The sequence below is a fragment of the Gymnogyps californianus genome, chromosome 8, assembly GCF_018139145.2.
Source record: "Gymnogyps californianus isolate 813 chromosome 8, ASM1813914v2, whole genome shotgun sequence".
Classification (NCBI taxonomy): domain Eukaryota; kingdom Metazoa; phylum Chordata; class Aves; order Accipitriformes; family Cathartidae; genus Gymnogyps; species Gymnogyps californianus.
In genome coordinates, this window is record NC_059478.1 from 19,850,727 (window position 1) to 19,874,843 (window position 24,117).

Sequence of the window (24,117 nt, forward strand, 5' to 3'; positions counted from 1 at the left end):
TTATCACCTTTAAATGTATGTTTGTAAAGCTTCTAGCACTGCAAGACTGAGCTCAGTGGCAGATCTTAGGTGGTAGCACAGTATGATGATTAAATTAATGTAATTTCTTTTCTAGCGGTAGCCATTTGCTGTTGGTGTGTCTAGATGCAGTGATCCTCCTGCATGGATTGTAAACCAGGTTAGCTTGTGCAGTCCTCACTTCCCCACAGGAGCACTTACACAAACAGAGCAGTGGTTCTCTGGAACGAAGAAACGTGCCGTGCTCTGCTGTTGGGTTGCTGGGGAGCTGCCAACCATGAACTGGTATAGACATCGTACTAATAAAAGTCTGCTTACTTTTTGTACAGGGATCAGCTGGCTTACCTGGAGAAACTGGGCCATCTGGAAGCCTTGGTGAAAAGGTACAATAGTGTATCTGACTACTCAGCAGCAAAAATCAGCTTTGAAAACCATTGGGGTGATAAAATATTGGTGAGAGATGGTTTACTCACCACTGACAAAGCTAATATTCCTGTAGCTATTTCAGAGCACAGGGATGTAATAAATGGTAATCCAAATGCTATTATTTGAGGTATGCATCTGGTATCCTTGGTTTTACTTGGCAATTAATTTAGAGCTGATAGATTTGATATCTTGTTCATATTATGGCACTTACTTTACTGTCCACTCTATTGATTCACAGAAATTGGCATAAATTATACTTGTTTTATACTCTAGTCACTGGTTTTGCACTGCTACATAATGAAGACAAAAGTAGAAAGGTAAAATTTGGCTCTATGCATTAACTGAGTAAAGAAGACAACATTGTTAGTTTTGTCTGCTGTGCAGTAACAGTTGTGTTTATGAAAGCAAAGTTTGGCAGACTTGATGTGACTAGAACAGTATAAATAGCTTAAGCATATTTGACATGGTTTTATTTAGGTGAAGTATTTTAAAACTGAAAAACAGGAAACTATTACTGGACTGCATGTCAACTTCAATTATAATAAAAACATAATTGTTTGTCAGAATGATCCAACACCATTTGTGTTTCTTCCCTGCAGGGCTGAATTATTTCACCTAGACTGGTGGCTGCTATTTAGATATTTTATTGAGAAAGTCTTAATGTATTAGAACTTCCATGAAAATCTGATTATATAATCTAGGAAAGGAAATACATCAGTGGAAAGCAGTGCTTGTTAAAACTAAAATTTAGACAAGTCTCATATGGTTTTAATCATAATATCATCTTAGAATTCAGTGTTAAAGGTTTCTTGTTCTTTATAATTACACTTGGCCCAACAAAGATTACGTTGGGATATGGCTGCTAGTTTAGCTAGGAGGGAAAAGGCAGTAAAAAACTAATTAATCTATCGTCAGCAAATGGAAGCAAGCTTCTTCATGGTGCAATAATTGTTGTCATTGCTGTGCTGTTTCTGTAGAATTTATTGTCTTCCTCTTTTATGGATTAAATAGTACAATATAAACATGCTATGTGGATTTAAATGACAAACATACTTTCAGCATAATTATTTTAAAGAAATGTGTCTTTACAGTGTGCAACATAAAATATGTTATCATTATGTCATGTGTACCATTTGCAATAAAAGTGTAATCTTTGTATGGGGACAGTCTACAGCCGAGCCTAATGTTTGGGCTGGATGTTATATGAATAAAAGGTGAAAAAGTATGTAAGACAAGAAAGAGACCCTTCCTACTTCCCCTACTCCAATTGCTTCTGCAGCTGCTGAAGGGCTGGCCTTGTTTTTAGATCTGTGCTTTCCTAATACATACTGAAGAAATGAGGGAGAGAGGAACAAAATTTTCTTTTTTTCTTGTTTGCTGTGGTGAATTTTATGGATTAAAGAACATAACTATAAATGTGATGCACCCAACAGAGAGAAAAGGGATCTGCTAGCTGCAGTTCGCAGAGGCTGATGTAGTACCAAATCTCTTCTTCAGTCTTCTAGGAAAAGGGAAGAGAGAGAAACTCAGTTTTATCATCTTTTCAAAATATGTGTGGGCTTGTAGGAGGAAGGAGTGCAGAAATTCAACAAAAGTGAAAAAAGGTCTCTGCACTGTTTCTGAAGAGCGGTCCCTGAACCAATGGTGTTATGCACTGCAAAAAGTGGTTCCCTTTAGCAACCAAATCTCTTGTAGACTATGGGCTACAACCCTTATAAAAGACCTCTTGGATTGCTGTGGTATTGTTATCGCAGGTTAGCTTTTTTGGCCAGATATGCCTGACTCAGTGGACATGGAACAAGTCAGGGAGAGAGCACTCACTGTTACTTTGGTTTTATTTTTTTGTTCAAGGGAGAGCGAGGCAGTCCAGGACCAGTAGGTCCTCCTGGAGAGAAAGGTGTCATGGTAAGTCACAAGTAACATAGAATCCATAATTATGTTACTTACAAAGACACTTTACTTTCCAAAACAGTAATAAATTCTCACCCTTCTGACTGTGCAAGCCTTATGGAAAAGAGTAGTATTTATGATGCGTTGTTCCTAGGAAGTTTCATTTAGCAGCTTTATCCCCTCTGTGGAAGTGACGTTGCAAAGCGATCCACTGACTGAAGAAGCAGAGCAACTGCATTTTTGAAAAATGGCTCTAAGCAGCCTTACATACAGCAGTTAAACACAATTAATTGAAAGGAGAGATAAATAAAGGAGGGAAAGTAAAAAAACGATCTCCTGTGTAGACTGGGGTAACACAGGTTATTCTAATAGACTGGTAACTAGCATCACCTCTAATTCTACTGCACAGCAGTACCCAAACAGCCCCTGGGTGCCACTCTTGTGGGAGGACTGGCTTCCTGACAATACCACTTGTTGTAAATCAGGATGCAACATTTCATGCAGCATTGGACAGTCCAGAGGCCACTGTCATGTTAGGTAGGTTGTTGGGGCACAGAAGTAAAAAACTATACACATGTGCCCATTGTCACGTTCATGTTGAAGTTCTTGAGGAAAAGGGGTTAGGGTTTGGTTGTGTGTTTGCTAGCAAGCACTCTGATGGCTCCAGAATGTATAGAGAACACTTACAAACTCAACTGTTTACAAGGAGATGACAGGGAGATTATAGGCAACGTGCTACGTGCTGCGTCCTGTGTCATCTGACACTGATGTGGTAGGCAGTGGTGAAGTCTCAGCGGCCTTATGTAGAGGCTGCAGATGTGGGCCTGAGTGTGGTGCAGTAAGGAATGTTCTTGTCATGGAAATGGACATTATTATTGAATATTTGCAGTAATTACTCTTTGGGCATCCATTGGCAAGGAACAGACCAAGTACCCTCAGGCTGCAGACCAACTTAATGATCCATGCAGCAGGAGACAATAATTTTTGAAGCATTCTGTGCTTCATTAAATCTCTCTAATCTAGCTTTACCTTCAGCCAGCTGCTTTTGATCCCTGAAAAAAATCTTATTAGAGAGATTAATAAAGGAGGATTTATTAATATAGGATCCAATCTTACCAACTACTTTTTTCAACTATTAGTAATGTTTATTGCCATAGTTAAATCCACTTAAGTCATAGCAGTGAGAGCCCTTCCCAGTAGTAAGTCATCGTAGCCCTCAGACAAGAGCCGTTCTTGGCATTTTGTCTTGGCCAGTTCTGCCCACACCAGGATGTGTCCACTTTCTGTTCCCACTGTCACAGCCTTGATGTGAGGATTTTGAAATTCATTTAGAACTCAGCAGCTTTTGTTTCATTACATCCCTGTCAGCTAGTGCTTGTGTGTGGGAAAACTTCTTAGGTTGCTTTAATGATTATTGTGATATATCCAAACAAATATCTGTTTTCTACACAAAATATTGGGAATAAATTTTGCAAGATTAAACATTTTATTAACTTACCTCCAATTTTTCAGGTAAGTAACTGGATTTATTACTGTTGTTATAATAACAATTTTGATAAAACGGTTCTGTCTTTTCTATATTTATTTCAATTCTAGGGCTACCCAGGACCTCCAGGAGGCCCAGGACCTGTGGGGACAGAAGGATTACCTGTAGGTATAGAGTGGTGCTTTGATTTGACATAAAATGTGCCATTTTCAAATTGTCTTTTTGCTCTGCTGAAGCTAAGAATGGTTTCTAATTTGTACTGCAGTCTATAAAACTGTCATGAAAATTTACCCATCTAGACATAAAGTCTGTTCACCTGCTCTTTACCAGGATGATCCATGAGAGACAGAAAAACTAATTATATTATTTACTCATCCATTTAAAAACCACTCAGTTGAGACAAGTAGGGGAGTAGAATTTTTTAAGGATGGTTTATAATTGTACAACAATTTTATTTTTAATTCATGGATGCCTAATATAATTTAAATATATTCATTATGTGTTTAGTTTCATTGTTAATCAAAAATAAATTATATTCTAATTTGCTGTGTATAATTGTGTTATAATTTGGCTACTATGGGTCTTCAGTACAGACAAAAACTGAATCTTCTGTCAGAAATTATTAGGTTTTTTTAACATAATATTGCTGAAATACAAGTATCCTTTAGCAATTTTGGGATGTTGGACAGAAGTAATTTATCCAACAGTCACATCGTGGTTTCTTATTCAGAATAAAGTTACATAGAGTCTCTTATTTAGATTTTTCTAGATAAATTGTACTAACACAATTAATTGAATTTGAACCATGAGTGAAAATGATTGATTTGTATTGGTTGCATTGACTATTGCTCAATGTGCATGAGCCTTGTAATTTTCAGAAATCTGTGTATAGAAGACAATGAATAATAAGTTTATTTGACATGTAGGGACCTTCAGGGACAAGAGGACCAGCAGGGCCACAGGGACCTAAGGGAAGAAGAGTAAGTAATATTGCTGTTTCATGTTACTTAGAGCAGAGAGTAGTGTGGTGCCAATATGAATCTGATATGTAACCCATGTACAGTTGCTTCCTTTGAACTCTGTCCTCCGGATTCAAGCCATTTGTACTGAAATCAGACAGATGATACATGTATTTCTATGTAGGAAACAATATGAATCTTCATTTCTCCTCACATTACAGTTAAATGGGGTTTTGCCATTGATTTCAGCTGAGAGCAGGACCAGAACCAAAATGACCGCTGGCCTTATTTTCTGTACACATAAATATGCAAATGTTGGCATTTATAACTACCATTCGACTATTTCAATGTTTTAAGGACTATTTTATTTATCTGCATGTCATTTATGTCTTTGTAAAGACAATCAAAATCACCCAGACATAGTTCTGAGAGAGGCAGAAGCAAGGTCAGAAGATAGTATATGCTAGAATCTCAAACCTCTGCTTAGATTGGCATTTCTATTTATTTTGTGCATTTTTATCAGGGAAATGGGAGCCATTTTTTCACTGTATACAAAACACTAATCCAAAGCCCACATAAGTGAAAAGGGAGTCTGTCCACATCAATTTGTATGAGCATTTGATCACAATGCATAAAATCAGTATCAGTGAAACAATTGCAGTTTGTTACCTGGGGATGGTTGGCTACATGTTTTTCCTAAACACTTCCCTTCATAAACCCCACCAGTCACTTGCACGTCCTGTCTGGAGTTTTTTTGGTCATGTTTTTGCAGTCTGAGCTCAAGGTGCCTGCAGGAAGCACTGCCAGTTCATAGTATAGATGGGTTTGGTTGCAGCATGAGCAAGCGTATTCTCACTGGATTTATGGAGCTTGTTGAGAATAGTGAAGATGCACGCTTCTAACATCAGCCTCACCTAGCAGTTTGACAGCATATCCAGGCTTCCTATGAGATTTGTACAACTTGTACCAGTGGCTGGACCAGTGTGATGGCTGGTGACACCACATTCACAGGTGGTGTTAGCATCAGGCAGTGCTTACCACTCATTCCTGATAAAGTCCCTGAATCCTTGTCAGTGAGATAATTTTGTTGGTTTCTTTCTGTCATAGGAAGCAGAAACGTGTGTTGCTACAGCGAAATACAATTATAGCCTTCCTTTATCCTCCTTTGTTATTGTGATACGTATGTTTTCTGAGAAAATACATGCTAAAATTTGAAAAGTTGTAAGATCTGGAGGTTTTACTCCAGTTAAAGATAGACACTTGAGAAGCACACGTTGCATTTTAAATAAGATTTTAGATTAGAAAATATTGTGATTAGCGAACTTTGTAATACAAAATTTATTAACTATATCTTCTTCTACATATTACTTTTTCATCATTGCTAAACTATTAAATAAGAGATTGGATAAAGAGTTATATTTTCAGTATATTCAAAATAATATATCTAAATAGATTATATATTTGAATATTAATATAGTATATTTGAAACCATATTTTGAATATTCATTATATTTGAAATATCCACTATTTTTAAATATACAATATTTTGAATATTCTGTATATTCAAAACATATAATGCCTAGCAACTTCACAGTAAACTACAGGATTATTCATAGAGAAATTTCACGTTTCAAATGAGCCTTCCTTCTTTAGTATGGTTTCCCCCTCCTTCAGAAGAAATCTGTTTTAATTTACCTCTTTGTTCATTGTGCAGTTTGTAGGAACAATTTGTGAAATGTAACATATGAAATGCATAACTTCTGTTAAAAGTCTGCAATACTGGTTCTGGGTTCCCCTGTATTAGAGAGGTTTCCAGCTGGCAATGCCAAGTGTTTGGGGGTTTTTTTGTTGTTGTTGTTGTTTAGTTTCAGACATAGAGTATAATTCATCCCAAACCTCAATTTCCTTAAATAGGTGAAGCAGATTTGAGCGTATTATCTACATACACTTATAGCTTCTTGTGCTTGTCTGAAGTACCTGTTAGCAGGAGATTTGTCTGAGTCCGGGTTTCAGGATTAAGGAAGTTATCTCAGCAGCTCATGGAAAAGGACATACCCACCATCATCAGAGAGAACCTGTATGGTCTTCTGAAAATAGTCTTCATTTTTCCATTATAATAGATGTGTTTTTTAAAAGCCTGTTTAAAGGGATATATTAGTAAAAATTTATTTCTGGGGAATTAATTTGCTAATTTAATAACAGACATTTTAATTTAATAATGAATTATCTGTAAAAAAACCCCAAACAAACACAAAATCATATACACTAAGAAATATTCAGTATTACTTTGATAATTTTACATGCAGAAATAGCAAATGCTTCTCACATCTCACCTGCTTATTTTCTGAACTGAATATGTCACACATACATAATCTATCAGTGCCCAGAAAAATGAGTTTATTGAGGCCTGTTTGTCAGGCAAAGCTGAAATGCAGATATATTTGTTTATGCAACATGTCTAACAAAATTCAAAGAGAAACCTTAATTAGCTGCAGAGGGCAAGAATCCACCCCCACTGATAAGCACACTACCAAGAATTGGTGTAAGCAGGAGCGTCCAACCCCAGGCATCGGCTAGCAAAGAAGTAGCTCCTGAAGTGTTCAAAAGGTGCTTATACAAATGTGTTCAGTGGACGGAGGCTCTAGGGGCTCCTGGGAGCCCTATGTTAGTAACTATGGCAGCCTTCTGACAGGAGTGTGAATCTCTGCTTTGGTTTAGAGGAGTGAAGGGAAAAACAGCCTTTTTGCTTCATAGGCAAATTTGAAAAAGTAAATCAAAACAGAAATGCAAAGCAATTGTGAGGCTGAAAAGAAGTAGCAGCTTGGCGCCACTTTTTCTTCAGTGGCCTGATTCAGTGAAACAAATGGGTGCCTTACCTCTGTGTGATTTCAGCAGGAGCATGTCTGAAAGTGAAATACATGCTGAAGTGTTATGCTGAATCAGGACACACAAGCCAGTGGCATCAGATGAGGAGTACACATATGCAGTCATTTTCACTGAAAAATGCTGATGTTTGAGCTTCATCTAAAAAGGAAAATCCCTCGGGCCCTATTGGTGCACCAGAGTTTCAGTTTGACTGGTGGCCTATAGGATGCAGTGAGTTAGAAAGCTAGCTCAGAAGTAATTTGGTGTAAATAGTTGTCTCTGAAATTGGTACTGAACTGCTGTAGGTTGTATATTTTAATTCCTCTGGACATAGCATTTCCGTCTAAACTCCTCCTCTGCTCCTTCCTTCCTGGCAAGTCCGTCCGCCAGCATCACCAGAGCCGGAGTCAGAGCCAAGCTACTGACATGAACGTGAGTCCTCCCCTGCAGGCTGTCCTCCCTCCCAGCAGCATCTGCTACCTGGTGATTGTTTTTAGGGGGGAACAACTTATTTTAATTTAGATTCTATTTTGAAGGTAGAAGATAGTTTTTATTTAAGGAGTGTCACATCTTCTGCCAACTGAGACAGGAATCTTTGAGGGAGTCTGTCTCTATCATTTTGGCAGCACATCATGGAGTACATTGCTTATAATTAAAGATCACTCAAAATAAATCCTAAACATCCCAAGCTCTGTGGAAGTCCCAGTTTGGAGCTGTGGTTTATGCCTTTGCCTCCATCCAGCAGGACTGGGAATGCTTCATGGAAGGGGGTCTCAGAGCAGACCTGGGTCTTCAGGCTCTGTGAACAAAGCCCCACTGAAGCCACTGAGAATTTTGTCTGCTCTCAAGAACAAAGTGTCAGACCCAAAGTGGAATCTCGCATACAGAAGATATCTGGGGGCCGCTGAAACCTGGGGTTTGTCATCACTGGATTCAGACGGAGAAGTGTCAGAACCTCGAGCTCTGTGTGGCAGGCCTCATCAAAATGCATACCACAGTCACATACAGAAGTTAAGTAGAAGCATATGGAAATTCCCCTTTGTTGTGTACTGAAACAAGAACGTATCCTGTCTTCACAGCTGGAATATACAGGAAGTCTTAGGAGCGCTGACCCTCTGCTTCTGCACTGTCACAGAGTAGAACTCCTTCATCTCATAAATTCTGGACCTTTCAGCAACCAGTTCACATCCAAGATTACCCAGCAGCCTACTTCTGCCTGAGAGTATCCAGCTGCTCAGTCTCCGGTACGCCTGGGAGTTCTGGCCAGCTGAAGGCAGGCTGTCTAGAAGTCTATGGAGTATCTCTCACTGTCAGGGGATTTGAGGGGATATACCACTGAGCATATTGCTAGCACAGAGCTTCCTCAGCTCATGCTCAAGACTTGATGCACTTCAGCTGGAATAATGTGGAAGGCTGGGTCCTTTTGTGACACACATTTTATTTTTTAGTGTTAATCTCATGAAAACACAGAGAGAGAACACCACTTTGTAGCTACTTCAGTGGCAGAATGACACTCTGGGGAGTGGGAATATCTGTATCTAAGAGAAGGAATTTCTCTCCATGACCAGAAGGAAGAAATACATTAGTCTGGAAGACATGCTGGTTGCAGTGTAGGCAGCCATGAAGCCATTGTTGCATGTCTTTTTGTTGTTCTTGTTTGCTAATGTATGGAGAAGAAAACTACAATGTCAGAGACTGGTTCTGCTTTTAGTTCATACCATAATCTCTGACTAATACAACTGTTGCTTTTAATTTGAGAGGAAAAGGTCCTGTATCATTAGTTTCATTTCATGAGTGAGACCTGAGCAAAATTCTGAATAGCTGCTAATATTCTTAGCAGTTAGTATTCTTCAGGCTGATGTTCGGTGTTTTAAAGCTCAAAAGCAATTATTTTTCTGCTCTTACCTTCCTGCAATGCAGCTCATGAAATTCAATTTTGAAAACGCAGATAAATGACATGGTGAAGTGCTGTAAATTTGGGGTCAGGCAACAGCAGTTTATGTCTGTAGCAGCCAGTAGGGTTATCTCTGCTTCAGTTGTGTCTGTACTGGCATAAAGAACCTCAATTACCTAAGGACATCAGCGCTCAGTTTTAATGAGTGATATCTTTCATACTTCTCACAGCAGGGAATATGGAACCTAGAAAAATGTGTGCACTTCACTGTTATGTGAAACTAGTGGCCAGTGTGCTTTGTGATACATCAGTAGCTGAGTGTGTTTATCTGTCTTTGTCCAAAGGAAGTGAGGCTGAAGTTGATGTCATTTTCTAATATTCTTCCATATCAACCACCAAAAAAGAGAAGTAGCTACATAGTCTGTTTAGTTTATTTTCACTCTTCTTATATTTAGGAGGCAGGATGAGAAAGAACAAAAAGAGTTAATTGGTGCTTCTTGCCTTCTTAGATGAACTTTGTCTCAGCTTATCATTCTAGAGTTTTCGATGTAATATGTTCTGTTTTAGAAACAAAGCTGAACCCATGCCAAAGAAAAAAGGAGTAGCAATCATTTGGCAGCCTTACTCCTCAGCTCTGTTGCAACCTAAATGAAATAACAGCAGGCAAATCATGTTTATCTCTCATTCTGTACTAGCTATAGTAGGAAATGATACAGATCCAATTAATCTGTGCCAATAACGAGTCACACCATACTATTTATAGGAATGTTATGGTGTACTTTTGTTAGAATATTAAATTGCCTTTCCCTTGGATTCCTGCACTCTGTTCTGTGGCTGGCTAAAGGCAGACATGGCCCAGAGCCAGAAGCTGAGCATCACGTTGGTTTCTGTTACTTTGTTTTCGATTCAAAAATATACAGTAGAAGGTTGGTGTTTTGAATGGTAGGCCTTTTCGCTTGATTATTAGTGATCAAATCAGTTGTCCTTCTCTTCCTAATGATTGGGCTGTAGATGCGAACTCCATTGAACTGGAGAGCTGTGTGACTAACAGAAAGATTTTGCTGTGTTATGCACATAATACAGACTGAGAATCCTGTGCAGTCTCCTGACAGGACCATTTATTAAACTATGGGCTATGACGTCCTTGATGATTAAAAGGAAGTCACAAGTGTTCAAACAATTTATCTGTTAATATTATTAATGATAGAAGATAAAACCTAGAAGGAAATTTCTTTATTACGCAAATCTGTACAATCAAAACGTGCCCTTTTTCCTCCTTTAATATTTCATCTTGAGATTCTATCCCCTGATCAGCCCTGTGGACAATGCACGAAGACAAATCACAGGTCACGTATCTAAAAAGTCTGAGAAACAATAAAACTGTCCTGCAATTGCTCAGCTTAACACTCTCAATTTCCCCCTTCCTATTGTTGGAAGTTGCCCTAGGTGACTCCTCTGCAGCTTTTCCGTGATCTTCTCTCGCCTTCTACCCGCCAGCTTACTGACCTGTCCTCACTCCATCTCAAAGTTTCCTCCTATCCCTTCTCCTCCCGTTCTTTGAGACATTTCACCTGAAAGGAGTATCAGATCATGGAACTCTGAACTTGCTTAGTCTGCCTTGAATTTTCATCACAACCCATTTTGTGTGCATTATAGATAGCAGTTACAGGAAAAGTACAGAGCAGTAACCTGACATTAATTTGATCACCATGTTTAGCTTTCTTTTAAATTATGCTGTAACATAATTCAATAATTGGACTTACACAGTTGCATAATCTTAATGTGAGGCCCAGTCTTGTTCTTATAGAGGCCTCCATCACCCTTGAAAACACCATTAGTGTTTTGGTCCTGATCTCTGAGTGCATTGAAGTCACCAGGAGTTTTTTCCACAGACTTCAGTATCCTTTGGTTTGGGACCTTTCTCACTGAGAGCCATGCAGCAACCCAGAGTATCTTCCGTAGCCTCTTTTCTCCTTTAGCTTAAAAAAATCGCCTGTAAATACCCAGTCCTGGCTTAGACCAAAACAAGAAAGGTGGCCAGGCTAACCCAAGGATTGCCTCACAAAAGCTGTGTCCCAAACTACTGAGGTATCAAAAGTATTCAGACAGCTTTCCCTGCCTGTTCATTTTCCTTTTCCTATGGTTTCTGTGTGTTCCCTCATGCTGGCCAGAAGCAGCAGTGCTGAAATGCTGACAGATAAGCTTCTCGTGGGATATTTCTGGCTCTGCCAGGGGTTGTAATTATATTTCAGCTCACAGGAAAGGCCTCTTCTTGAGAGATTTCTGTTTTCAAGAGGAAAGCCTAAATGATTCTGGATACACACTGTTCCTGAGTTACTAGTCAGACATTTTCACTGTAGCTCCAGAGAGAAGTGGGTGGGTGCTCACCATTAGTTCTGACAGAGGTTTTGATGTGCATCAGTAAATCCGGGTTGGAGAGAACAGAATTCTGCTATGTTTTGTCTCAGGAAATTCAAGAGGGACGTGGAAGTCACAGACATTTTTGAGGGGAAAGTAATCTAAATAAAATCAGATGTGCTTCCAACAAAGTCATTTTGCAAGCCCCTATTATTACCTATTAGAACAGTATTACAGCTCTCTGGAAATCAGTCATGATTGCATGCCCTGCACTATAAACCATGACCCAAGATGTAAGATTCCTACAACTCAGAAATGCACTCTGAAAATGCAGATCGTTTTCCTCTAGGCACTGCCATAGCCATGTACTAGTTCCCTCTGATGCCAGCCCAGCCCAGATGCCACCAGGAAAGCTGTTGTATCTCATCCTCCCACTGCATACTGCTGTAAAGAGCCTGGTTCTGTCTTGATACTTATCTAGCTCTTGCTTTAAAGTGGTCATTGGTTTTAGGTTGTTGTTAACTGGTTTTAATTTTATTTTCCATAACCGAATAGTCATGATGTTTAAAATTATGGAAATAACCTCCTAAGTCAGCATGGATAAAATATTCTTTTCCATTTTGCTCATGATCTATTTTATGGATTTTTCATTTGCTTGTAAACTAATGGATTTAGATTTCCAATCTTAAATAATCATTTTTTAATGTTTTGGCAATAAATATTTGCTATATTGTAATACAGTAATATAACAGGTTATCTTTGTTTATCTATTGGTTATAAAAAGTCAATTTACAAGAGACATTTTAGTCTAACAATAGAGCAGTTCACTATGCAAGATTATAAATTGCTTTTAATCTTACTTCAAACTGGTTTACTAATGGAAGAACTTTATCTGCCTGTTTTAGAGTCTTACTAGCAAGCTGGATTTTTGCATATACAACTTATAATATGCTCAAAAGCAAGCACTTCATATAACCAGTGCTCATCTAAATTCTTCTAAATATTTGTCTCTTGCATGCATACAAATTGGATGGAAAAGACAGCAGAAGCTATCAGCATGCAAGCTGGCTCTAACAGAGATCCTGAACATTTTGTTTACATATTTTTCAAAAAATCTTTCTTCTTAAATTCATATTTCAGCAAACCAGAAACTTATTTTATTCTTTGAAGCTTTATCTCATACTTAACATACAATGAAAATTTGGTTTTGTGCTAACAAAACATGTTTCCCCTCTCCTAAATCTTATGTTGCATCTCCCTGATGATAACCAAAAATAATGCATAATTAATATTCCAAATCACTGATTCAATATTCAGGGGCCAAGAGGTCTCGACGGTCCTCCAGGAGAACCAGGAACACAAGGCATTAAGGTGAGTGCTTGAATTGCTCGGTACTATACAAAACATTGAGATAGAACATAACAGATAAGAAAACAAAACAAACAAACAAACAACTCAGCATGTCAGAAACCATAAAGTTCCATTTAATGCAGAAGGAGATTTGCAAATTTCTGCCTTCTTCAGGTACTTCCTTGTTATGGTATAAGACCATCTAAGCCTGAATCTGCACTTTCTGCAGAGTTACCCAGCATTTAAACTGACAGCAACTGTATGCAGCTTGTCTAGCAAATGCACATAGAAGTCACACATTGTTGGTTATTTATCAGGGAGAAAGAGGCGATCTGGGACAGAAAGGAGTTCCTGGGCTCATTGTGAGTATCAGAGCCAATCTTTGTAGTAAGCCTTAACACAGTTACTACTAACTTCTGAGCTGTGTTTGGAAATTATCTGAAGCCAGCATTGTCTTTCAATATTTCTCTTTGACCAGGGTAAAGCTGGAAATCCAGGAGAAAGAGGAGATCAGGGTGCACTTGTGAGTATGAAATCCTCTAGTACTTCTACCAAAAAAAAAATCCACAAAATCTCATACTTTGTTTCACGCTCAGATATGAGGGAATTTGTCTACTTTAGAGCAGCTGGAAAACTGACAGTATGGTTTGCATTTATTCATACACAGAATCAAGGGCAGAAGTGAGAATAAGTGTGAATATGGTCTAGTCTGCTACAAGACCAGTGTTTTCATGGGTGGTGGTCCACACAATACAATATGATAGCAAATTGCAGCAGAAGAAATGGCCACTGTAGTTGTAGGGGGGGTCCTAGAAGTTGCTTTGGGTTTTTTTAGTTTTATTGTAGTCTTAAGGGAGAATGTCATTGTGACATAGAAAAATAACTCTTTGACAGATTTTAGAGTAGATGTGTACTATCAATGTTGGGATAAATGTAGAAAAAATATGTAAAATGTATATCACATGTATAGGAGAAAATTCCTCCTTTTAGGGCTTCTTTCAATGGAAATCTAACATGTTCTATTTGAGGCTTTCTTTTACAAAGAAGGTTACCAGTCAGTCTAAATTGTATTGGATTTTCAATAAGGAAGGAAGCAGAAAAGCAGAAACAAAGCAGTAATGGTGGTGATTTTGTGCTGAAATTGAGACTCAATGTTGGTTGTCACTGTGCTTCTCTTGCCTCTTCTGCTCAGATTTAGGAGCTTGTTGCCTCTCACCTTTGACACAATGGGCTTTCACTTTCTCTTCATTCACTAGGGCTTTTAAGTGTATTTATATATACAGAAATGAATGAAGCAAAACCTCATTAGGTTAAGATGATGGGAATTAGTACATTTATTGCAAAGTACAAGATACTGCTCTTACTCCTACAGCTACAGTTTCTACAAGAGATTATGAGACAGATATGCTATGAGCCAGGTTGAGCAGAAAGAACAGTGGGCTGTGAACTTTACTGATCATCTCAAATACAGTTGGTAGGGCAGGACACTCATAACATTGTATCTAGGCCCAGTTTGTGCACACAAGCAGCACTTAAGTCTAAGGAGAATGATGAGGAACTGGTAAATGGTGGGTCAGCTAAGATCCATCCCTATGTAAAAGAAACTGAGGAAGGATTTATTCAGGGCTCCCTCACCTGCCACAGGAGCTAGTGATGTGGCAATGCATGTCAACCAGAAGAAAAGGCTGCACATATTTCTTGGGTGTTTCTGAGAAAGTTATTGAGTGAGCAGAAATAAGAGAGGAAGTGGCTTTTCACACAATATGAAACAGCTTGTTTCCAATGATTTTTTATTTTATTTTAATCTTCCAGGGTTTGCTTGGGCCTCCCGGAACCACAGGAGAGAGGGGACCAATGGGAGAGCCAGTAAGTTGATCCTTATGCCTGCTTAAAAATTTTTCCACATATTATACTGAATTCCCTGGTAGCTCAAGCTCCGTTTTACCAAGATTCAGTGTTGCCAGCTGTGGTTAGATAGGAATTGTGGGCTAATTGTTCCAAAACTGCAGGGCTAGAGTCTACCTCCCCTGCTTAGTGTAACTTGTTCAGAAGGAGACCTGTTAGTCGTGTTGGGAAGCACTGTAGTAAGGGGTGCACAACATAAGAGAGCATGACAGAATCTGGACCACAGTATTATGTGGCTTTACGCTGCATTGAGGTAGACATCTACGTTATGAATTATGTAAATGTATGTGCCGATACAGATATTAGTGGTATTTTTTTCAGGCAAATTTTAGGATAGTTATGCAGGAACTCAGGGACCACATCTATTTGGCAGGTTCAATTTTCAACAAAAAAGACTGTTATAATAAACCTCAGACATTCCTCTGCTGAATGGATTCTTGTTCTGATTGTTATTATTTCAAAACCACGCTCACTTTTATGTGGCTAATATTGTAACAGAAGATCATGCAGAATCTGCAGCAAATATATGCAAAGTGCTGCAAGGTGTAGCCATGACAGGAATAGTATTGCATCACCATCTCTGGGGGTAGACCAGATTATATAAACACAGTGAAAGAGTCTGGCCTGTCCTAGGGGGACTTGGGAGAAGGCTACCATTTTATAGTGCAGAAGTCTAATAGAGTTGTCAAAAATTGTGTGTTTTCATTGCTTCTGAAAAGTTATTTTGCACATCAAATGACATATAGTTAATTTAAATCTTGAAAGTGAACTGTTGCCATAAAATGTTATTTCTACTAATTATTATTATTTCAAATTTTATTAAATATTATTTCTACTAATCCATAGGCTGACATGCTTACAGAAAGCCATTGCACATTTTTGGGGGCTAGAAAAATACCAACATTTATTTTGGTAAATTTTCCTTTGGATATAATTGCCTACTTAACTTCAGCTGCCAACTTGTAGGAGTGGCAAAATGTTTCAACAGAAAATGTTTTTTCGAACGGTTATTATTGGATTCCTGTCACTTAGTCTCTTTCATTTGTTTTATCTAATCTTCATGTTGTGACATCTGAGAGCCTTACAATGCAAGGCTTATACATAAAATTCCTGCCATTTTCTGATCAAGTCTGAATTTTCATATATATAGAATGACTATATCAGCCTTATCTAATCTAAGTGGTCTTGAGCAACCTGCATTTCTGTTGTGCTCATCATCGTAGAATCTACACATGCAGTGTCAGAAGTAAGAAAAGCTTATCCTGTGAACAGGGTACCTTTTCTTTCAAGTGCTGAAAGAGTAAAATGTCTTCGGAAAACAGTCTATGGAGCTAGAAAGAAGTGATGAAAATGACACAAGACGTTACAAAATGAAACATGTGGCTCTTTTTTTAACTGCCCATCCAAGCAGCTTGATTTCATCTTCGGTGAGCTGGTCACTATATGAAAGCCAGCTGCTGGAGCAGTTTCTCTGGCCCTGTCACTAGTTCTGCACAGAGCAGAAAAACCCTAATTATTGGTGGAAGAGCAGAGGAACGTAAGCAATTAGAACTATTTGTAGTAACAGGCTTGATGTAAATTACACTCTACCTACTTGTCAGACATGTCAGTAAAATCCTTCTTTGCAAATTACCTGTTGTTAATGGTTAAAAGGAGTCCCTATATTGCTATAAATTTTTGGCTTCTGAAATTCCCTGAAAGTCTCAGGGGAAAGATACATTACCAGTCCAGCAGACTTAGCTCCATGGTAATATTACGAAGAAATACTTGGCTCATGAATCAAACTTAAGCTTTGTAACACTTGCCTAGTGGAATGCCATGGAGTTGCTGCAAATGAAAACCGATGGACTTAGTTTAGGACCAAGTGAATTCTCAACATGAAATTAACTGCAGTCACACTTAAATGAAGCTATAGGGTAAAATATATGCATCTGCTGAAATCCGCTCAGTCATATGCAGTTTACATTGTTATTACAAGGGAAGAATATACTCGCATTATCACTGCCAAGTGATCAAGAGGAGCAAAACCATTGTGGTGAGTTGACCCTGGCTGGACACCAGGTGCCCACCAAAGCCGCTCTGTCACTCCCCTCCTGAGCTGGACAGGGGAGAGAAAATATAATGAAAGGCTCATGGGTTGAGATAAAGACAGGGAGATCACTCAGCTGTTACCGTCATGGGCAAAACAGACTCAACTTGTGGGGGGGAGGGAGGAAATTAATTTATTACCAGTCAAATCAGAGTAGGATAATGAGAAATAAAACCAAATCTTAAAAACACCTTCCCCCCACCTCTCCCTTCTTCCTGCTGGGCTTAACTTTACTCCCGATTTTCTCTACCTCCTCCCCCCGAGCGGTGCAGGGGGACGGGGAATGGGGGTTTGGGTCAGTTCATCACACGTTGTTTCTGCCGCTCCTTCCTCCTCAGGGGGAGGACTCCTCACACTCTTCCCCGGCTCCAGTGTGGGGTCCCTCCCACAGGAGACAGTCCTCCATGAACCTCTCCAGCATGAGTCCTTCCCACGGGCTGCAGTTCTTCACGAACTGCTCCAGCATGGGTCCCTTCCACGGGGTGCAGTCCTTCAGGAACAGACTGCTCCAGCGTGGGTCCCCTGTGGGGTCACAAGCCCTTCCAGCAAACCTGCTCCAGCGTGGGCTCCTCTCTCCACGGGTCCACAGGTCCTGCCAGGAGCCTGCTCCAGCGTGGGCTTCCCATGGGGTCACAGCCTCCTTCGGGCATCCACCTGCTCCGGCATGGGGTCCTCCAGGGGCTGCAGGTGGATATCTGCTCCACCGTGGACCTCCATGGGCTGCAGGGGGACAGCCTGCCTCACCATGGTCTTCACCACAGGCTGCAGGGGAATCTCTGCTCCGGCGCCTGGAGCACCTCCTCCCCCTCCTTCTTCACTGACCCTGGTGTCTGCAGAGTTGTTTCTCTCACATCTTCTCACTCCTCTCTCTGGCTGCAATTGCTGCTGCGCAGTAACTTTTTCCCCTTCTTAAATATGTTATCCCAGAGGCGCTGCCATTGTCGGTGATGGGCTTGGGCTTGGCCAGCGGCGGGTCCGTCTTGGAGCTGGCTGGCATTGGCTCTATCGGACACAGGGGAAGCTTCTAGCAGCTTCTCACAGAAGCCACCCCTGTAGCCCCCCCGCTACCAAAACCTTGCCGCGCAAACCCAGTACAACCATATGCATAGTCTGTAAGAGGAAGTGAAACAAAAAAGATTAAATATTTGCTTAAAAGGCTTCTATCATAAATATGGGTAGCAGCATCTTTCTTTTACACAAGAATAATAGATCAACAAAATGTTTTGAATTTAGAATGTACTTAAACACAGATGAGTCCCAAAGGGGTAAATGAATATGAACTTTCTGAAAGTTCAAAGACTGGATACATCCAGAGGATTGATTTGTCTTGACGTACGTTCATAGTGGCTATGGAATCAGCTGTAAGCTGTTACAGACAACCTCTACCCCCCAGCACACAAATCCCACTCTGTGAGCAGAGATTGACAATCTAACATGTGCAGAGAATTTGAGCATGCTGCTTTAGGAAATGATCCCTACGTGTTACTGCAATAAATTTATTACTTACAGTAGGGCTTATAAGAAAATGCTCATAGTATAGTTACTAATATTACCAAAAAGGCTCCAGCCTTTAGTCCATTACACCTCAGTGACTGTCCTGTATAAACATTGCTAAATCCATAGTGAAGCACACAGTACTTGTTTTCAGTTAATTCTGTACCAGACTGTAGGCTTTTGTACAAAGCAAACTAGACAGTCTAACAAACCTTAATTAAACAAAGTCTCAGTTAATCAAGAGGAGAGCTTAGTTTAGATAATTTACTTTTGGTCTAAAAGAAGAGACATCTGTGCTATTATTTGAAATCTGTTTTTTCAGTGTGTCAAGATTGGCAATGAGGTCTTCAGTACTGTATGCCATAGTGGTACTTATATACACTGTTGGATTCAGGAGGAAAGACAATGAAATACACTTCTTCATGCCAGTCGGAAGAGTTCTGAAGAGACAAAGTCAAGACTATACAATGTAATTTAATGTTAACTGAATAATACATCCAAAATTTTGTTTAATGCCAGGGTCCAAGAGGACAACCAGGGGATGCTGGCCCTATTGGAGAAATGGGTTTTGAGGTGAGCTTTTATGTAGGAATTACAAACACTCAAGCAACTGAATAAGCCTGGACAATGTGTTTAGAAACTATTTTTTTTATTACCTGCAGCTGACTTAAATACCATGAGCTGCTGAGAGACTCTCTTACTTAAAGCTGTTACCAAAAAAAAAAAAATCTAAAATACGTAGCTTTTTCTGTTGTAAGCACTGTCTTTGGGCATATGTTCATGACATCTGCACCTAGAAGGTGAATGTTTAGTTGAGCAAAGGACTCTTTTTTTTTTTTTTCTTTCTTTCTTTCTTTTTTTTTTCCTCTTTTTTTTTTTTTTTTTTTTTTTCTCTCCTGGAAGCACCATTCTCCTTGCAGTTAGACGCAGTTAGACAGTAGAACAGCATTAATCATATATCCTTGCAAATGGTAGATGAAGAAAAGCAGCTGCAGGCAGTCGTCTTCTTGCTAACTTTTGCTTCTATTTTTTGCTTTGTTTTTAATATCTCTTTGAAAGAAATATGACAGAATGTTTTAGCCACATTTGCAATGAAGTAGCTGAGGGATGAGCTCACTTAGAACAGAAAGGATTTGGCTTTTTCAAAGCAACGCACTTCCTCAGTCACCCAAAATCCAGTCTTCTGACTGACTATTAAAAAAAGTTTTAAATGTAAACTTTACAAGAAGCAATCTGATACCATTAACTCTTTAAGGGCTGAAGACTCCAAAAAGGGCTTTGTTCTCCAAAGGCTCTATGTACTTGGCTCCAAGCCTAAACAGTGATGAAGTCGTCAGTCAGATTTACAAAAGATAGATGATTGCTCAGCCTGCTAGTAATTTATGATGAATGGTACAGGCTTAGTGGTACTGCTGAGTCTTCAATACATTCCTGACCCAGGAGTTCCTGAACTCGTCCTATACCCTCCTTTCTTTTCTTCTGTTGGGCTCTAATAAGAACAAAGAACTGTGTTGTCTTAATTTGATTTTTCAGACATGATTCTTTCCCAGTCTCTCATGCTGTTTTTCTACTTCAATTTTGGCTGTATTATTTGGTGGTTGCAAAATTATTATTGGTGATCATGTGTAACAGTACCTCTTGTACCATGCAGGGACCTTCTGGCCCTGAAGGAGAACCTGGCCTGCAGGGAGAACCAGGCGCAAAGGTAAATGTTGAAATTATTCTCTCTTGTGCTGTTTAAATTTTCAAATTTCCATAAAAGCAAATCAGAGTGATCTGATTCATTAGCCAAGTAGGTAGTGATACAGGATATGAGCCATTAAGAAATATTGTTATTGTCATGATGACTGCATTATCTGTAAACCCTGTCATTGTTAGGAATATTGTCCCTTAAAATCCAAGGATTTCTTTTTCTTGTGGTGTTCCAGGGAGACATTGGATCTGCTGGGAGGGCTGGAGAACCAGGCAACCAAGGTTTAAGGGTAAGCTATGGATGCAAATCTTCTTCCAAAAAGGAAAGTATGTTACGAATGTGTCAGAAATGCAGGTTGAGAAACCTTGATTTATCAGAAGAATTCAATAAGAAGCTATTTTCTCCTACCTTTAAAAAAAAAAAAAATTGTAATATTGTAGCAAGTTAAAAAGAGTATTGATTCTGATGTTGAAATATTACTATCTAAGTGTCTCATGTCACTGAGAGACATGAACGAGTGGTTTGAGCATGAAGGTAAATCCAAGGTAAATCCAGCTGTTAAGATGACAGCACACAATAATGCTGTGTATGGATACCCAGCCTAGGTGAGATAATGGGAACATTATAGTCTCAGCAGAGCAGGGCACCACCATCTAAAGCAGCTGATTTGCTTCTGGTGCTGTGGATGGCTCATTCAGCACTTGATTTTACCAAGCACTTGTGCCCCTGCTTATTCTTCCTGTGCATCTTACCCCACTCATCTGACCCAAACAGTTGCCTACCTTTGAAGGCTGAAAAAACCTTTTAAAGTGCTAGAAACAGATTTTATCCAGGATGCTTTTAAAAGAGCATAAACTATATCCTTTCAGACTTAAGTCTTACCATTGAGCTCTCTTGTTCCATTAGCTCCTTGCTGTCATCTTTTCCTCCTGCCCAAAATCTCCAGCGAGGTGCATTCCACAATTCTGCCTGTCCTTGGAGAAGAGTAATTCCTGGTACTGGTCCACAGTGGGTGCTCTGGGCTTAACCATACCACTATGTCTGAAATACTATGTTATTAATATAGGGCAGCTTGTATTTGCTTTTTTACTGTTTGCATCGAAAACTGCAAGTTGCCAGTGTCTTTACCTGAGAAAGGCAAATATTCTAAAATGCCGTGATGCCGATACTGTTGGTAAATGATGAGTTTTTCATGGCCTTAAACTGAGTCACTAAACATACCAATATAGTAGTTATTCACATAAACATGGAAGTTTCAGGATGGAATAGGTACATTTTTGAGGTTACTGTAATTACATGTTGTATACTCTGAAATCAAACAATCTCAGTGCCACTGTCCAAATCTCCAGTGTTATATGAACATAGTATTGCCTCATTTCTTTAATGTTGATCATCTTTTATGTTTTGAGATTGACAGGACTGTGACTCTGTCACTGTAAATCAGTGAAAAATGAAGACAAATAAACTATAACAGCAACATGAAAGTTGTCCAAAAGATAATAAGCATATGTAAAACTAGTCTGACTTCTTCCAAGGCAATACTTCTATGTCGAGAAGTTTAGGCAATAACTTTGTTTTCAACTGTTCCTTTCTATAAGGGTGAACCAGGACCTCCAGGAGAAGATGGTGTTCAAGGAAAAGATGGCCCAAAGGTACATTCAGTTTTTGTAGCAGATATAAAGCAATCATATTAGCTTAAGGACCCAAATCTCTTTTTTTCTCCTATTTCACCAGGTCAGTAGAGCCCAGTTGAGTGCGCTTAGTTTTAACATAGGAGGCCCTGTATATTATAGGCTTTCTTGTGCCTTTTAGGCACATGCTTACCTTGCAACGGCTGCAAAGTTGAATGGCTTGACAGAGAAATGCAAGCTGGAGAACTGAGTACAGCTTATTTCCCTGGTGACTATCATGCTGGAGAGAGCGAGCCCAAGGCTACTCCACTCCCTGAATTGGATCACTGCTGTGCCAGGGACTGTGGCAGGTGCCAGGACAGGGGATGTCACAGAGGACACCCTCAGGTAGTTGGCAATGGATGAGGCAAAATCTGGCTGTAGGAGTGTATGAATGAGATAGAAGGGGCTTTACCCTAACTTGGAGCCTGATCTGAATTTGACTGGTAAGATTCCCATCAGATTTAGTGTGTTTTTTGTCAGACCTGAAGATTCAGAATTCACTTTTAATACGTAATTCTGTACCAGCAGCTTGACTAAGTTTTTTTGGTTTTGTTTTTGGGGTTTTTTTTTTGCTTTGTTTTAGGGAGACCATGGAGACCAGGGACTTCTTGGAGAAGGTGGTGAAAAAGGAGAGATGGGGTTACCAGGAATTGCTGGACCCCCTGGTGAACCTGGCATAATGGGCATTCCTGTAAGTGTTTTCAGGTTTAAGTGGACTTCTTGTTCATTTGCTTTTTGTAATTATTTTCTTTTTAATTTTGCTTGCTTCTTTTATTTTTTATTTTCTATTGCAATTAGAGATGACCATCTTTAAATTAGCTTGCCTACCTTTTCTATGTGGTTCAGCTTTTCAGCATTGGTAGAGAGAGGAGACAAATGTTTTTCCTATCTTAAATCTGGGACCTCTTAGCAGATAGTGATTCCTCACCATTTGTCATCCAGACACATACACCACACAACCTGGAGCCTCTCACTTCAGATCTCTCCTCTCCAGACAACCTTCTGTCATTATTCTCTATCCTCACCTTCATTTGGAGACTGAGAGCAATCTCAAGGTATTAGATCATTCTTTAAATTTTAAAAACACCCAAAGAAATTGGCAAGATGCATATACCACCATAAATTGTGGTGTAAGATCTCTTGTTGTTTTGTATCACTTTCCCTACCCATGGCTTTGTTTACTGTCCCAGGGCTATCTAGTTTGTAGTTAGATTAAAAGTTCCTTGGGGCAAAGAACTGCCATTTTGAGCAGCTTGTAAATGATGAAGCATTAGACCTTAGAGCACACAAGATTTGGCTCCAATTTAAGATTTTGTGCTGATGTTCTTACCACATACATGCTTAGCTGTCATTCCTTTTAATAAAGTTTAACAGCAAAAGGAAGGTCTAAAAAGAACATTTCTAGAAAAAGTGATATCCTGAACATTGAGGTTTCTTTAGTTACAAAATTATTGCAGCGCAGACACCAACAGCACAGGATTTCTTGAAGTGTTGGTATGGATTATAGCACCTTCTCTGTTAAGGAATACAAGGCAGGTCAAAAGTGACTTAAAACCAGTATCCCATGGTAGATATCGGATAATCCAGATTATTCCTGCCATTGATTCCTGATCAGTTGGATGGCCTGCCTTTCCTAACAGTGATCTTTCTACACTGCTGCCAAGGTGTTGTAAAGACAATGTTATGGATGCTGTCCATCCTGCGCTGGAACTGACTTCCAGAAATAAGGGTCTATCATGCCGGGCTGTATTACTTCGGATGATAATTCTGTGCTGTGGTATGATGTCATGTCTCTGGTAGACCTTCTCTTCTTACCTGTCAATCACCATGTAATGAGGCATATACTATAAAAAGTAAGGAGAGAGAAGAAAGAAAGAATTTCATTATTCCATTTTGTTCTTAAAAGACATTTATTCTTTAACTAACTTCATTTTGGTACCTCTGTGAAAGGAATTCAATAAACATATCATGAGAACACCAGTTGCCATAGACAACTGAAACAGAGAATGCAGATGGA

The 24,117-nt window shown here is 39.3% G+C and overlaps 1 protein-coding gene across 1 annotated transcript in view; it reads left to right on the forward strand.

Annotated features, from left to right (window-relative positions):
* The window catches only part of COL24A1 (collagen type XXIV alpha 1 chain), a 157,022-nt gene that overhangs the window by 98,550 nt on the left and 34,355 nt on the right, over positions 1-24,117 (forward strand). Inside the window, exons 25-37 of the mRNA XM_050901019.1 lie at positions 348-401; positions 2,296-2,349; positions 3,931-3,984; positions 4,747-4,800; positions 13,214-13,267; positions 13,564-13,608; positions 13,725-13,769; positions 15,059-15,112; positions 19,254-19,307; positions 20,386-20,439; positions 20,663-20,716; positions 22,026-22,079; positions 22,684-22,791. Of these exons, the coding sequence (XP_050756976.1) occupies positions 348-401; positions 2,296-2,349; positions 3,931-3,984; positions 4,747-4,800; positions 13,214-13,267; positions 13,564-13,608; positions 13,725-13,769; positions 15,059-15,112; positions 19,254-19,307; positions 20,386-20,439; positions 20,663-20,716; positions 22,026-22,079; positions 22,684-22,791 (738 nt within the window). The remainder of the gene's footprint in view (positions 1-347; positions 402-2,295; positions 2,350-3,930; positions 3,985-4,746; positions 4,801-13,213; positions 13,268-13,563; positions 13,609-13,724; positions 13,770-15,058; positions 15,113-19,253; positions 19,308-20,385; positions 20,440-20,662; positions 20,717-22,025; positions 22,080-22,683; positions 22,792-24,117) is intronic.